Source organism: Pelmatolapia mariae, linkage group LG7 (genome assembly GCF_036321145.2).
Source record: "Pelmatolapia mariae isolate MD_Pm_ZW linkage group LG7, Pm_UMD_F_2, whole genome shotgun sequence".
Classification (NCBI taxonomy): domain Eukaryota; kingdom Metazoa; phylum Chordata; class Actinopteri; order Cichliformes; family Cichlidae; genus Pelmatolapia; species Pelmatolapia mariae.
The window spans coordinates 27,742,028-27,758,792 of NC_086233.1; the positions used below are offsets into that span (position 1 = coordinate 27,742,028).

Sequence of the window (16,765 nt, forward strand, 5' to 3'; positions counted from 1 at the left end):
GCAAAAATTCGTATATTTTTTTCAAAATATAATTTTTTTTAACCATGTTGTCAGGTTGATGTAAACTGAACAATCGCGTAAATAAGGCTTTTATGTTTGTTCGCCATTGTTTACTAAGTAGGTGTTTACCTGAGAAAGAGAGTGCGCTTCAGCTTTTTATTTCCACTGTTATAACCAGAGCTGTGAAGCCAGGTCGACTCTCCCACCGTGCAGCAGCAGCATCCTCCACAGTGAGCTAGTCACTGTGCACACTTACCTATATACAGAAATGTAGGCCCAGGTAGCTGTCCAAACCTCAGGTGTTTTTCACCGGATGCACTCATAATCCACATATCAAAGTAGCTACAAACCAGATTTAACTAACCAGCCAAAGATAACCAGAATTTATCTCTACAACTTTACATATCCTTGATATTTAAAGACAAATGATTTATTCGAGCAACAAGCTCTGTTTATCTCCTCACATTAAACCTCTCTCTCTCTTTGCACACACACACACATGCTGAGTACATCATCCTCGGCCAGCACTAGCTGACACAGTGCAGCGTTTTCTCCTCTCTAACCCCCTCACAGCCTCATTAGCATTTCCTTTCTGCCGGTCATTATAGGCTAGTTTCCCGTTGCAAATCGGACTCCACAACCGCGAAAAGGTTTTAGGTCGCCCCGGGCGTTCAAGGGAGGGCAGCCCGGAGGCTAGACCTCGACCTCCCGCAGTGGTGCTGTAGTTCACACCCCACCCACCACCTTCACCACCATCACCACACACACACAAACATATATGTTACACGTACACACCCCCATCCCCTTCTTATGAATATTCTCCATGAGTTTGGTTATATGAAGGTAAAATCTCGCCCAAGTGTCGTCTAATCAGCCTAAACATGCGCTGGGAACACATGAGCTGGTCTTAAATCGATCACGTATAAGCTATCATCAGGGATTATCGAAGCGTGATGTAAAACCCTCACTGTGTTAAACATTTGGATAGGCGGCCCCTGTGCGTGATACCACCTTGCAGCCAAAAAATGGACTCCGCAGGAGGAGGGAGATTTTGTAATTGGCAGAAGTAGTAAGACACATTGTGCTTTTGGAATTTGTAACAAAAATTTAATTATACAAATAACACAAATAGCAAAAGGTGCAATATTAATTGCCTAAACACACGGTGACTTGATTTATGATACGAGTGGTCGATCGCTACGGAAAAAAGGTAATTTCTAGCGATTTATGCGGTATTTGTAAATTTAAAACGACAGCTGTGATAGTGTACAAATTTATATAAAGAACATGTTCTTTACTTAAGTTTTTTGGTAGTATTTTTCTGTCGTCTAGGTTTAGAACCCCCCACCCTCCAAAAAACAAGCCAAAAAATAAAAATCCTGATAAATTGAATGTTGAAACAGCGCAAAAAAAAGTAGCAGAAAAAATGTGACAGAAACTGTGGTACAAATAAATGTATATATTAAAACGAAGGACAATTTTAAAGACAATGAAATTAAAAATGTAAAAAAAGGAAAAAAAATTGAACCTTTTTTTTTTTAGACATTTAAGGCAAAACACATTGAGGAAAAACATTTCATAAAAGGTTTACATGAGATTAAAAAAAATGCTCTCAAGGGGATACAAATACGTTTTTAGGATGTTAAGTAATAGACTTGTCAAATACAAACAAACATGTAACTGGCTGTTTGTATATGAACACATTATTGACAGCAACATAACAAATATGTAAGCATATTAAATATCTTTGAGTGGGTTTTAATTGTTTACATATTTATAAACACTTAAAGCACAGTCAGTGTGTAATAAACCATTTATTAAATGTTAATACATTGCTCTGAAACACTAATGGAAGAGGGAGTAACTTGTGGGGGGTTTTTCTAAAGTGGTGATTTGCAGCTAATTTTTAACCTTCAGGACAGACATGCAGGAAGAGTGTCTGCATGGAGATGAAGGCAGACCCAGTAAGTGTAGATACTGACATTGGTGCCTGGGAGATGGCCAGTGCAATCAGGATTTGTATCGCTTCCCATTACACCAGTCTAACAGTTTCTAACAGTTTCCATCTTTCTATATGAGAATTTCTCCTCATTCCCATAAAACATCATCAATCCTCTCAGTTGTCGCTGGGCAGGTTGACACATCTGCAACATCCAATAGGGTGATGTATTGCTGGGATGTGGTGGTGGGGGAGTAAGAAGAGATGATGTGGTGAAAAGGCTGAACTGTTAGGAAACATTTAAAATCCTTGTCTTCTTCTTTTTTTTTAAAAAAATTTTTATCCTCCATGAAGAGTAGAAATAAACACAACGTTGTCTTGGTCTTGTAGTTGATAGTCCAGTTCCCCCTGAGGTGTAGAAAACACACAAAATAACTGAGAATCAAAAAATCTGCACAAGTCGCTGAAGAAAAAGCTGCGTTTATTAAAATAAACGTGTGAATCGCTCCTGTGTTCCCACTGGGGTCCAATCAATGACAAACTTTTCATTTCATTTACATCCCATCCCGAGTCTTGTAATTGAATCAATTCATTTAAACTGTAGTGTTCAGGCTGTGTGTTCATGTAAATATGTGTTCAGATAAGAGACCCCAAGGACAATCTTGCCCTGCAGCTTCTTCCTGATTATATGAAACATTAACATTATTTATTTTAAAAAATAAAAACAAAACAAAACAAAAAAAAAACAAGTCAACTTTCCACATCCCCATCTTTTTTGGCATTTTTAGTTTTGAAGATGCAAGCATATGTAATCTCAAATAATTTGAAATTAAATGCAGTGAAATTCATGAGAAACAATTTTACATATTGTTAGGAAACACACACACACACACCACGAATTCTGACAGTAAACATAGCTTCCCAGTGCTCACCATTAGTTCCCAGTCTGCATCATTGATAAGTACCAGGATCCCAGGCCTCCTGTGGGAAAACAACACCATTTTCAGTCAGACGTATCTCCCAAAGGCAACGCAGATTCAACCACAGGCACACACGCGTGTAAAAGGTACAAACAGGTAGCTCGCTCTCATTTCATACATGCTGTACACAAACATTTCATCAATTTACTACAAAAAATACATTTATAAATAAACACCTAAAAAACCTAAAATAAAAACAAAAGAGATAAAAATCCTAATATTTAAAAAATATATATATAATAAAGTATTGTACAAAGATGAAAATCTTTAAAGCAGAAGTCGAAACTATGGGATTTATATGTTTTTCCTCCCAAATTTCAATCTGTAATAATAATTATAAAAAATGATTACAATGTTTTACACACAGGTTTATTAAAATACGTACATATTTTTAAAAAAAATTAATAATTATTGTCAACTACAGATTTGTGTTGGTGCATGGCATGGGGATTTCTTTGATAAAGACTGACAAACTCTACTAATATCATTCACGGACAACACATTTAAAAAGCGATGAATTCTGCTGAACGTCAAAATCTATGCAGAGACAGGAAGCAATCAAATCAGCTTTTTATCATTATTATTTTTAAGTCTTAAAATGATAAAATGACTATTGAGTATTACATGTCAGAAGATGTGTGAGATTTCCATGTTACAGCCATGGTGACTCACAACCCCCCCACTTTGCTTCTGTTCTTATTGCTGCTAATGTAATATACTGTGTATCTGAAGTGATTTATTTACAAATATGTAATTAATATTGTTACATATTGATCTTGTTGTTACAAGTATTATCTGTCATAATTCCTCAAAAACCGAACGTGATAAGAGAAGGTAGAAAATGAGGATATAAAAAATAGAAAATGTAAATGAAAATTATTAGGGCCCCAAAAATAACAACAACAAACAAATTTAAAACAATTGTCATAATTGTGAACAATTACAGACAACTGTCTTTTAATGAAAGATGCTAATGTGGTTTGTTTTTCTTTACTGAAGAGATAACTTTAAGTCACAATGCCTGTGATCATCTGTCCCTTATCCACCTCTTAGATGCTCTGTGAGAGGAACCTGTGAGAACAAATACACATTTGCAAAAGCATGCATGCACACCCAAAACAAGGCTGTGCTGACAAAGAACAAAAGAATAAAAGAGAAGCTTGTAAACTATATCACACACACAGGATCCATGGAGCATTTTAAAAGATAATGAAGCAGCACCTTAATGATGGTTTGCTCAGAAAACAATGTGTGCTGCAAGCATAAAGCACACACAAACACACATCTCATCTATAAGGTTTATAGGTAACCCGTCTTTTTCTCCATTCACTGGTTAGATGGTGCTATAAATAGTCCTGCACAAAGGCAGCTGTAAAAGTCAGCCAATCCTATAAGGCTGCTGTGAGCCCACGATCCACACACACACACACAAACACGTGTGTGCATACAAATACACAAGCATGTGTGATGTGTGTGCACAGGTAATCATCTTACTGAAACCTACAACCTGAAGGCTAGACTCTCCCCCCTCAGCATTTCAGCAGTTTTAGCCGCTGGAAAGATTTTTTTTTTTTTTAAAGCTCCCCTACACACTGTTCTACAAAATGCAAAAATGCTCCCGTAGAGTTATTCTGATCATGTTTGAAAGTTTGTTTGTTGTTGTTTTTTTTCAAATGACAGTGTAATGTAATGAATTACATATCTACATCAGGTGTGTCCAGTGCACTCACACAGAGTCTCCTTGGACAAACAGCTCAGGTCGTTCCTTCAGCAGGTTCCTTTGGATCCAGACCAGCAGCTGCTTCATGTCCCCTAGAAAACAAACACACACACACACACACACACACACACACACACACACACACACACACACACACACACACACACACACGTTTGCACGACTTCACAAGACATTGCGTTGACTTGCATTCATGTCCTGGAGAATTACCCTAAGTCTAACCATAACTAATATTTACTTAAACTAAAGAGAGACTGCTTACTAAAATGCAATGCTTTACATATTGAGGACTTATTTTTGTGCCCAAAACAGAGGCAGGTCCCCACTGTGTGACTGTGTAAACAGATTTATGTCTTATGTGCATACACACACACACACACACACACACACACACACACACACACACACACACACACACACACACACACACACACACACACACACACACACACAGGCAGACGACAGGGGTCATAGATAAAGGGTTAAGGGTCAAGGTGCATGATTCCAGCCCCCTGGTCGATGTGACGCGACAGAGGCACCAGAAGGGACAGGGAGTGTGTGTGTGTGTGCGCGTGTGTGTCTGTGTAGGTGCATGTATATTTATGAGTGTATGTGTATGTTGGGGGGAAGGAGAGGACACCGAAAATGGGGGAAGGTTGTCTGATGTCAATGGCCAAGAGCAACATTTTTCACCTTGGTAGGAAGAAATAAAAGAAATGATTTTAGTGTATAAATGATCAAATGGACAATCTAAAGCCTGAAATTTCATTGTATTAAATGAAATGTATTATTTCATTATATTAAAATAGTAAGGAAAAATGTAAATACATAGATTTTTTTCAAATCATGTAAGACTAATATCAATTTATCTGAAACTTTGTAATTACGGTGATTTGTTTTGTAAGTACTAAACAAACAAACAAAATCAAATGCAAAACCAGATTTTCAGAGTAGCAATTTTGCTGTCACACATTAAATGCAATGTCTGAGCTTGAACATCAGCGTTACTTGAATTTTCTATGAGTCTGACCTCTTGAACAATCAGATTGACCTTCCCTCAACAATAGGCTGAGCTAATGACGGCCACAAAAGTCAACGGCAACGAGAGGTTTTAGAGTAAATCCCTGCTAAATGAATAACAATGAATATATATTAGAGTTATGGCTCTCTTTAACGTTAAGATTCAAGGTGTCTGGGTGTTAGTTGGGGTTCGTTTAAATATGGTGTACTGATCTAACGTGAGCACACAAAACTGCAACAGAAGTAAAACACGCACACAATCACATAAATTGATTTTTTTTCTTATGAGTGTTTTCTGGTTATGTGTCTGCGTGTTTGTGTGTGTCCGATCAAAGCTGTCTACTTGACGTACATTGGGGTTGTCGAATCGTGAAAACAATTCAGAGCCAATCTGCAATCGCTGGTAGCCATATGATACACACAGACGCCCTATCAACTAAGCAGAAATGGCCTCCTTGACCAGTTTACACAGGAGCGAACGAACAGAGGAGACGAGGGGACGGAAATGTACAAGGAAAAAGGGAGAGAAATAAACAGTGCAGAGGAAAAACAAATACTCTAAAGCGAGGAGGAGTGCGGCAGCACATATGAGGATGAGTGGATGACACTGAGTCCTCCAAAGCCAGGTGTAAAGAGAAGAATCTGTACCAGGTAGGCAACGAATCACTCAGAGATCCGAGAGTTCAGACGGATCAAAGGCAGAGCTAAAAATCATAATAACACGGCACAAAGGCTGCAGGCTTTACATTAAATAGACTCAGAAAATGCAAGCAAAATACTGAACGATCACAGGGAGGCACATTTGGATTTGCTTTACTTTTTTCAGTGCATTATTCTGCTCATTTATAATGCACACTTTCAGTTAGCATTTAGCAGGATCCAGGGTAAGAGATTACACAGAGACAGGCATTGCAATGGGGCTTATGTGTTACTATATGACAAAAAGAGTTCAGGGTTTAATTATTCTTTCATAAAATCAAGATTAAACAACAGTGACTGAATAAAGTAACACATAAAAAAATAACACTAATATATATAAATACATTAAAACATTGAGATTTGCAAAGGCATGAAACGTGATGCATAAGATCTTTGGGAGTGAGGTCAGGCACGTGCAGTTTCAAGCCTGTGTGCACAGTGTTCAGGTTAATTGTAGAGCTGTCTGCCAACTCAGTAGTATAATGACAGAGCTAGTTTTCTGTGGTTGCAGGACTTCATATAAAAAAAGAAATACCTCCCCCTTTGCAACACGCGCACACACACACACACAAAAAGTACAAGGCAGGGAATATTGACCTGCACCTCTGTGGGGCTAAAAACAGAACTAATCACTACAGCAGTCATAACTCCTTCTTTGTGGTGACTCCTTTCTTTACACTCCTGCCTGCCTTTGACTATTAGTATTTTTCTCCACCATTACCCCTTATTCACGCTTTCATCCTCTCAGCCATTTACTTTTTTCTTTGGCTCTCTCTTTCTGCATCTCTCTCTTTCTCACACACACATACATTCATAAAAGCACTCTTCCCCCTCTTTCCCCATCACTTATATAAATTTTTTGCCTCTTCTTTTATATTCCAGTCTTTAAACAAACGGGCAAACATACTAAAAGTTGCACATAGAAAATAAAGCAGGGTTGCTTTAGCTCAATATACAGATTAGTGATAATTCAGACTTTAATCAATTAAGCTTTTTTTTTTTTTTTTTTTTTTTTTAAGAGGAAACATCAGGCACTGGCTTTTCAATCGATTTCTTGTAAAATGTTACACAGGCCTACAAATATAAATCAACCCCAGCCTGAACCCAAAAGAAAGACTTATATGGATGCAGCGCTTTACAGTTAAGAGACAATGTATAGAAATTAGGTTGGGAGATGAAAAAGGAAAAGATGGAGGTTGCGGAGAAGCTTCGAGGTTAAGGCTATACAGGTAGAGGGGAAAAGAAAATGAGGGACCAAACAGACAAGGCAGAGAGAAAGTGCGTCACAAGCTCGTAATGCATCCTGGGATTGCGGCGTTGCGTGGGCGAAAAGCAGACACAGAGGGAGGGGAGAGAAAAGGCGCCATTTTGATGTCGATTTAAAACCATTGCTGCTTTTTCCTTTCCTTTTGTGCCGATCTTTTTTAATTTTTTGCTTTTCTGCCTTTGTGCAATTACGACAATCATGCGAGTGGGATGAGCTATCCATCTTTTTGCTGATGTGACGGCCAAAATTGGTGTGGTCCTTAAACCATGGGGGTTTTGTTGCGTGAGAGAGGGTTAGATAGAGAAAGAGAGGGGGTGGGGTTTTTCAGTTGAGGGTCATCAATCACCGGCTGGGGTCAAAAAAGAAATACGAAGGATTCAGAACCCATTATATCTGTCCCAATTGCACCCTCTCTGAACCCACACACACTCTCACGCACACACTCAGACGTCTGCTGGTTTGTAGCAACATTTCCAGGATCAGCAAACCTACTGAGCGAAGCTACGCCTAAGATCACGAGAACAGAGCCGAGAAGTGTTCTGTCAGAATGTGTGTACACCTGTCTCTTTAAAACCCAGAGCTATGCTATAAAGCAAAACATCACCTCTTTCTTTCTTTCTTTCTCTCTCACACTCACACACACACACACACACACACACAGGGGTCAGCTGGCACAGCAAGGTCACATGAAGCTGACATTCCCTGTTCTGGTCAACTTTTGTCTTTTTGTTGTCGTAGTAACGTCAGGACCATGGATGAACACCCTTTGTTTAAACAAATACCAAAGACACATATTTCTCTGGTTTGTCCGCTGTTTCTGTGACACGCACACATACGTTTTCAATAAATTTACTACTCATTTTAACCTCTAAGCAGCCATATTTTTAATATACTCATTTCCCTGACCCTGGTCCTAAGTTGATTTTTTGGGGAGGAAAAAGTCAAGCTGAAGGCAGGTTTTCCTTTCTTCTAGGCTGAATGACCTGTATTAATCCAATCAGTTTGGAGCCAGAGGTACAAAACTTGCAATGTAGAAATAATCAAATAATCATCTCTTTAAATCCCTGCCTATCCTTTCCAAAGCAAATATTAGACATTTTTGCACATTAAAAAGTTCTCATTAACACATACATAGGATTACAAATTGCCTGCTGTGAACAAACCAAGGCAGTGCATCTGTGCACTGGTAGACAGAGGACCTGCAGACCACTCTGCGCATCAAAACATAAAGACTGATAAGTGTACAGTTTTTTCTTCAACAGTCAAGCTGTGCTGTATATATAAATGTACCACCATGAACACATATTGGGTACTAGCAGCTTTCTTTGATTTGTCAGAACTCAGAAACAATGGTATGGTCCTTAAGGTTTAATGGACACTGATGCAAACAGTGGAAGTCTTTTAGGCTCTAATTTTGACATGTACAAACAGGGGACTGGTGATACTTACAAGGTTCTGACTGGCTTGGAAGAGTCACGTGATGCTTCTTCACACCATTAAATAGCAGCTCTGCTCCTCCTCTATACAAAGAAAGAGCAGATATGCAAATAAAGAATGTGTGTGGCACTTCATCGAATAACTACCAAAGCTAGGCATTTATAACTTCTACAATTACAATCACATTTAAAATAATTGTAACAACATAGTTAGAAAAGGTAGAACAGAAAGGACTTGGGGAGAAAAACATTTATTTTAAAAGGTAAAACAAATGACTACAAAAATTAGTGTAGAAATAGATGATTACATCTAATGCAGTTTAATTAATATGTAGGGTAATTTTTTTGCAGTCTCTGGCAGATTGATAGTGATTGTAGAGCCAATAAAATCAGACACAGTGACACCGTCACCCCTCAGTGGAGAGGACATAAAGCTTATGTAACCTCCACAGGTCTATGACACAACATTACTTGTGAACTGTGTATATTATCTATACAATTTCTTTGTTTTTCTGCTTTAAAGGTTATGCTGCCAACTTAGGCCCCAAACACTGATGGGCCCGTGTCTGAATTACCTACTAAAATAAAATTGCTAATCAGTTTCCGCAGCTTTGGTGTTCATGAAATGAACAACAGGTGCACTAGAGGGGCAACAATGAGATGACCTGCAAAACAGGAATGGATTTACAGATGGGCCCACTGAATTTTTTTACCTCTTCATCTTTTCAGACTGTTTGTTTACTACTTTTACATTTGGGTCATTGTCACTACTGGTAGTGTTGAGGTGATACCTGAACCCTACAGAGGTTACCCAGGTAGTCCAACTCCTCCAGGTTGGCACATCAATACATGCCACTGCCAGAATGTTTGCTCGGTCTCTCAGCCCAGTCCCAAGATCATGGAGGAGATTCCAGGATTCAGGCAGTTACTCTAGGAGAGCTGGACAAGGCCATAGAAGGTCCTTAACACATATCTGGTCATTTGTGCAAGGAGGAACATAGAAAGGACTGCCAGTACCCTGCAACATGACCTCCACCAGGCCACTGATGAGACTGTTTATGCTTCTTTAGTCAGAGACAGACTTCATGAGGGTAGTCCGATGGTCTGACACCCTATATTGGGCCCTGTGCTCTTCGCAGATGAGAGCGGATTCACCCTGTGCACATCTGACAGACATGAAAGGGTCTAGACAAGCCATGCAATACATTATGCTGCCTGTAACATTGACTAGTTTACTTGTGTGTCAGTGATGGTCTGGGGAGGCATATCCATGGAAGGACCCAAAGACTTCTACACGCTAGGTAGCCTGACAGCCATTAGATATTAGCATAAAACCTTTGGATCCAGTGTTAGACCCTACACTGATGCAGTGGGCCCAGAGTTTCTGCTGGTGCACAACAATGCCTGGCCTCAAGTGGTGAGCATATGAAGGCAGTTCTTTGAGGATGAAGGAATTGATACCACTGACCAGCCCCCACGCTCGCCTGACCTAAATCCAACAGAACACCTTGAGGACACTATGTTCCATCACCATGTCCAGGAGCTCAGTGATGCTCTGGTCCAGATCTGGGAGGAGATACCCTCGGACACTATTGTCTCATCATCATCTCATTAGGAGCATGCCCAACGTTGTCAGGTATGCACACAAACATGTGGGAGCCATACAAATTACCATTTTAAGTTATTTTTAATCACTTTGATTTTCACATTGTCTTTGAATTAAGCCCTTTGTAGGTTGATCATTTTCATTGCATTGCATTTTGTTACATTTTTTGTGGCTAGTGATGCAATACAGCTTCATGGCAGTATTTTCTCTCTTTTGTCACCATTGCCTCACAGAAAGCTAGGTTCAGATGTAATTTAACTTTGTATGTTTTACCCATGCGTGCACATGTTCTCTCTGGGTATTCCAGCTTCCTCCCAGAGTCCAAAGACATACTGCCATCAGGTTGCAAATGTATTGTCAGTGGATGAAGGCAAGCAATCAGAACTTGACAGTTATTTGCAAGGACCCTGTAAGTGAAACTGCCACTGTGTAGCAGAGCCATCAGATCGTTAGACTGTAGTTTAGGGTTTTCCTTGAATTTGTCATCTCTTTGCATCATAGAAAATCACATTACGTGTGCTTAGATTTGATATTGCTTTCTTTCAGTTTGCACTTGTATCAGTCTAGGACAGCTAGTCTCAATTCCTTATTTTCTCAAGCAATTCTGACTCTAGCCGAAGTCTGAGGTTCACAGTAGTCGTTGATAGTACTTCTACTGGTTACCTTATACTCAGCATTCTAGATTAATCTTACTTACCGAGTTTGTCAGTCTAGTACCATCATCTGCCAAAAAGTGATTTACAATGTTTCTATATAGACTGTAATGAACAGGATATATGAATTCTTTACATATAAAATAAAGATAAAACAAAGAAATGTTTTGAAGTATTTTTATGACTCAGTGTTATTGTACCTACATCGATCTACCGGTAGTCCTTTTTGGTCACTAATGTTTATAGAACTGTGATGTTATCTTTATTGCGATGTCTGCTACCCTCTTGGCCAGATTCCTCTTAAAAAAATAATACATTTTAATTTCAATGAGACTTTCTACCCGGATAAAAAAAAAAAAAAAGATTAAATGAAAGTCTATTTGTTAAAAAAAACTGACTGCAGCTTCGTCCTTCGTCCTTGTGATAGAAACGTTCTCTCAAGTTCATGATTAATTGATATCATTCATGAGCGATATGTTATATTGACATATTTTTTGACAGATTATAGGCCAAAAAGTTATCCATAACAATTTAAATTCCAGCAATCTTTTTTTTTTTTTTGGAATACCGGAAATCACTTTTTGGTACAACATTGGGAAAGACTCCGTGCTGAGTAAACGAGTATCAAGCAGTGGAGGAGGCAGTCGGCTGGCAGGACTTTCCACTATAGCAGTTTTCAGTTGTGCAGCTGTGTAACCTCACATGAGAGCGTTTTCTCCTTGTTCACACGATAACCGTCTTAAGCTAACAGCGAGGCTCTGTCTGTGTAACTCAGAGACGAACACACACACTCGATAGTCGCTTACCCAAACTCCAGATGAATCGCTATGGACGCTGCCATATTGTCGGCACATGCAGGAAGTATTGGAGGGGAAGTCGGAAATGACGTATTTGGAACCGGCAAATTATTATCATTTTCTGTCAAATCACGTGGAGACGTAACCGTCAATCTGTTTAAATCATACATTATTATTATTATTATTATTATTATTATTATTATTATTATTATTCCGTTGGAAACAAACATATTTATTATTTATTAAACAAACCACTAAAATATGGATTCATATGCAGACTGTAAGTAAACTATACAAACATTTATTTGAATTCCATTAAAAGTTACTAGGTTACTGGTTTTATTAATTTACTTGTTTGTGAACAATTAAATCGGTTACTTTTACTTGATGTAATGATAAGAAGTGGTTTTGAGTTCTTGTGTAGATATGTCTGTCTGTCTGTGGACACATTTTGTCAAAGAGCTCAAGTCACAACCTTGCAAGTCAGACTTAAAATATCTTACAGGCGTCTACCTTGGACGTAAATGAAGGCTGAGTTTAAATATGGGTGTGATCCAACTCATGAATTCTGCGTGGCAGTACTGGGAGGAGTGGTGGAGGGAAGTAGGAAGGCACCCTTCCCATGTAATGCCACTGTGCCACACACTTTTTGATTTGTAACTCCCTGGAGCATCTTTATCTATCACCTTGGGAGTGTAACAGCTACTGCAAATTGGTAGGTGTATACTTGTATAAGTCAACATGACAGCACTGCCACTGTGCAAGATAGTCACAAAAATTTTAAGGAGGGGACTCCAGTTTAGGGGTTTATATTTGAAAGTGTGAATTAAACCTTGTTTAGTTTTTTTTTTTTACTTTAATTTTTAAATATATTTTTACAATTGAAGTTTTTTTATCTGTAGTTAAATGTTTCGTAGTTGTGAAAATTAGAATGTGTTTTAAATAAAAAAATTATTTATCTACGTTTTGAGTTATTCTCTTGTATATTAAGGCCTTTGAAATGTTTTATATTTGTAAGGCAAATATTACTCCATGCTATTGTTCCCATTTAAAAGCTGATATTCCCTTGTATTTTACCTTATTTTAATTAGAAGGTATTAGTTCTCTCTCATCAACATGTATTTGCACTCTACCTATTAATACTAAAGCAAGCATAAGCATGGAACTACACTGTCTATTGCACCTTTCACACATGCATCCTCAGTCATGCTGGTGACAGTTCCAGCCCTAGCATAGGTTACAGAATGTGAAGGATGAGGAGGGGGTGGGAGAGGAGATGGTCAGAGGTTTGAATTGCAAATCTGCTGCCGTCTGTTGGCGTCCAAGCCTTAGCAGGCCCTTCCTCGTCTTTATTCATGTGTTAATGAGGAGTCAGTGCAGGGGCAGATAGACAGATCGACCAGGGGCCTGGAGGGTGTGAGGGGAGTGTGAGGTGTGGGTGGGGACACAGGCGGGAAAATCCGGGAGTACTCTGATGGCGGAGGCTGCAGTGGCCGTTCTGAAAGAAAATGAAGACATGATGATTATGATTGCAGTCTTTTGTCCCTGCTGCAATGAGAAGTATCCAGACGAGTGAAAACAGCCACGGGGCGAGCTCAGAGGTGTGGGTGGGATTTTTATGGCCATAAGTTTCATGGTTATAGAGTGAGTTATCCAGTAATGATCACACCATCGCTGCTTGTCATGTCACATTTGCTAAGCTGTGTTGAGGTTCATGTACAGCTGTTATGCATAGTGTGCCACATTTCTGTGGAACAAAGACGGATTTTACTTGCTTCTGTTTAAACAACAGTCACAGCAGTGACCATGACGCCTTCAGTTCAGTACTGAGTAAACCTGAATCTTTTTTTTCATTTGCATTATTCCTAAAACTTCAAATCACATCTTCTCTGCTTTACATGTTAAAGGAAGCCAACTGATGGCTCAAATGTGCATCTTCTGCAAGATTTTTTTGAAAGGGCCTATTTGAAGTTAAAAAAAAAGAGACTAATCTAATTATCATGCTGCAGTTCTTTTCTTCCTCTTTCTCTTCTTTTTCTTTTTCATTATCCAATACCAGGCTTTACATACCAGTTTTAATAACAATTTTATTGCTGTGCTCAAAATATGATTGAGTTAAAACATATGTAATTATCAGATATCTGAATTGGATTATTCTTAATTAGCTTACAATTTCATTCTATGAAAGAAGATTGGTAACCCGATCGGCCTGCTATCATGTTCCACCTTCAACATACAGTATATCCACCCAATTTTTAGTCATGTTCTCCTTTCAGGTTAGATGAGAAATAGGAATCATCACTTTCTTCCACTAATATCTGGCTGCGAATGGACAGCAGTTGTCAACGTTATGCTACCAGGCAGCAGCAAATCGAGCAGCCAAGGTCACACACGATCAGATGACAATGACCAACACAACGGATTAGCTATAGAAAGAGTGGGGGTAGAGATTAGGGGTGAATTGATGACGGTTGGCTGGCCGACTGGCTTTCAGGTCTGGGAGATCTAGGGTCTGTTTCAATAAGGAACATAAAGAGCAGAAATTAACATGTACCATGATACCAAGCAGGGAAAATCCTCTTAGAGATTACATCCATAACATGTTACGCCTATGGAACTGTATGGAAAGGGAAGACAAAGACACAAGCAAATTCTAATTTTTAATTTTTTAATTTTTTTAATTTTCTTAATTTTTTTTTGCCTTAGCAGATTGCAGAGCATCCTACTGTGTCTGATTCTATTGCATTCTTTTTTGTTTGGTTCCTTTATGTTTACAAGCATAGCTGATGTAGATGTAGTCATTTTTCAACTTTATCTTTTTTGAGACAAATGTTTTGACTGGAAAAAGCTGACCTCTTCCTCAGGATTATTGCCTTCTTAATGTCACTATTGCATTCTTCATTAGGGGAATAACCACCAACAGCAGTGTTCCTGCAACATCTGTGTTGTGCTATACATAGACATACATTGGCAAAAGCACACAAACACATGCATGCACACTTAAGGACACACATGCACACACACGTGTGCACACACACCCTCCATCTGTCTTTTCTCCCTCCTGCTGCCATCAGAATGGATCTGTCTGCAAAACAATGTGGGATGCGTCACACAAGTGCATATCATATGCGTCATTTTCCCGTAAACACAAGGTAGATACCTGTGCATTTTCATGGCTATTAAAACACTAATACAGTGCCCTGCATTGTGCACAGTCTAAGAACAAGTGGACCGACAAGAGCTAATCTTGAACCTTTAAAACCCGTGAAGTACTCGTGCACCACCAGCTACCTAAACCTAAGCTAGACTGGGATTGAAGATGGTGGTGACAATGGTCACTGAGAGCTAAGGTTGTAAATTGTATATAAAAGAAGGGCCACCTTTTGTTTGATCAAATGGTGACACCTACTGGCTTCCAATCAACATTGCAAGAAAATGGCTTCTTTGGGCACCATTATTTCCTTTTATCCTTATGAGTTCTAAAATAGCTGTTTTAGAACTCTTACTCATCATTTATACTAGGAGTAATAGTGGTTCAGCTTTTTATGCTAGAATATTCAAACAGAGGAAGTTTTTTTTTAGTTTCTAAAAAAGTAGTAGTATCACAGTGTAGAAATATTCCAGACCCGCATTCTGAATTTTCCATCCAGCTATCAATTTTCTTCTCCTTATCCTGGAAAGTAAATTTCCCCCAAAATGTCAGCACTGAAAAGTCTATCTTCAAGATAACACATTTACTCCTAAGACTATTTATTCCTACAGGAGACATAAACCTTTTAAAGTCAGTTACAAATATATAGTTTCCCTTTTAAACACTAGGGCACCACCGCTTTAATCAAACTAGAACCACACACATTAATTAAATAAATAAATTTAAAAAAAAATCAGCAGTTTTTGCTCATATCTGATTCTCTGTTGCTACACCGCTGGGTTCAAACCAAATGAGAGTTTTTATTGTTTAGACTATTTGGAATTTTCTTATATAAAATGTTGTCAGTTCTCTATCATTTACTATGATTGGGTGTTCTCAAAGTCTACATACTTAGCTGCACAGAAAAAATCTAACAAATCAGCGCTTTGGTATTAAGTCATTTCAGAGTGGTAGTTCAGGAGAATAACCCTGCATTGCATCTGTGTAGTGTGTGTGAATATTAGATTAAAGTGCTTGTCTGGATGCATGTGTGACTGGGTGAATGAGGTTTGTAGTGTTAAGTCTTTTGAGTGGTCAATTAGAGCAGAAAAGTGCCATATAAGTACCAGTCCAACTGCCATTTTTGTACTCGTTTGTAGTTTTACCATTAGTACACCAACTGTTCAATTCTGTCCCGCCTCTCTGCACTCTCCTTGTTCTTTTTTCCTTCCCCTCATCCCCCAGTTGCGGCAGATGGTTGCATCCATGTGGAGTTTTAATTTTGTGGCTGGTTGTTGTATGTGTTTGCAGTGTATCTGATGATGAAGAAAAATGACTACGGCATCTCTTCTCTTTTCATCTGATTTGATGATTACAGAAACGTCTCAAACAAAAATGAGCCTTTAAGAAAGAATCTGATTGTTACAATATAAATGTGTTATGTACAGACAAAACTATACATGCCATATTCACAGCAAAAAACAAACAAACAAAACAGAA

The 16,765-nt window shown here is 38.6% G+C and overlaps 1 protein-coding gene across 1 annotated transcript; it reads right to left on the bottom strand.

Moving 5' to 3' along the window:
* Nucleotides 1–1,143: 1,143 nt before the first annotated feature.
* Nucleotides 1,144–12,202, bottom strand: urm1 (ubiquitin related modifier 1). The gene is made up of 5 exons (XM_063478748.1): nt 12,145–12,202; nt 9,093–9,163; nt 4,650–4,731; nt 2,872–2,920; nt 1,144–2,347 (listed from the first exon to the last, which is right to left on the bottom strand). The coding sequence occupies exons 1-5, from the start codon at nt 12,177–12,179 to the stop codon at nt 2,279–2,281; spliced, it is 306 nt and encodes a 101-aa protein (XP_063334818.1). The 5' UTR covers nt 12,180–12,202; the 3' UTR covers nt 1,144–2,278.
* Nucleotides 12,203–16,765: the final 4,563 nt, after the last annotated feature.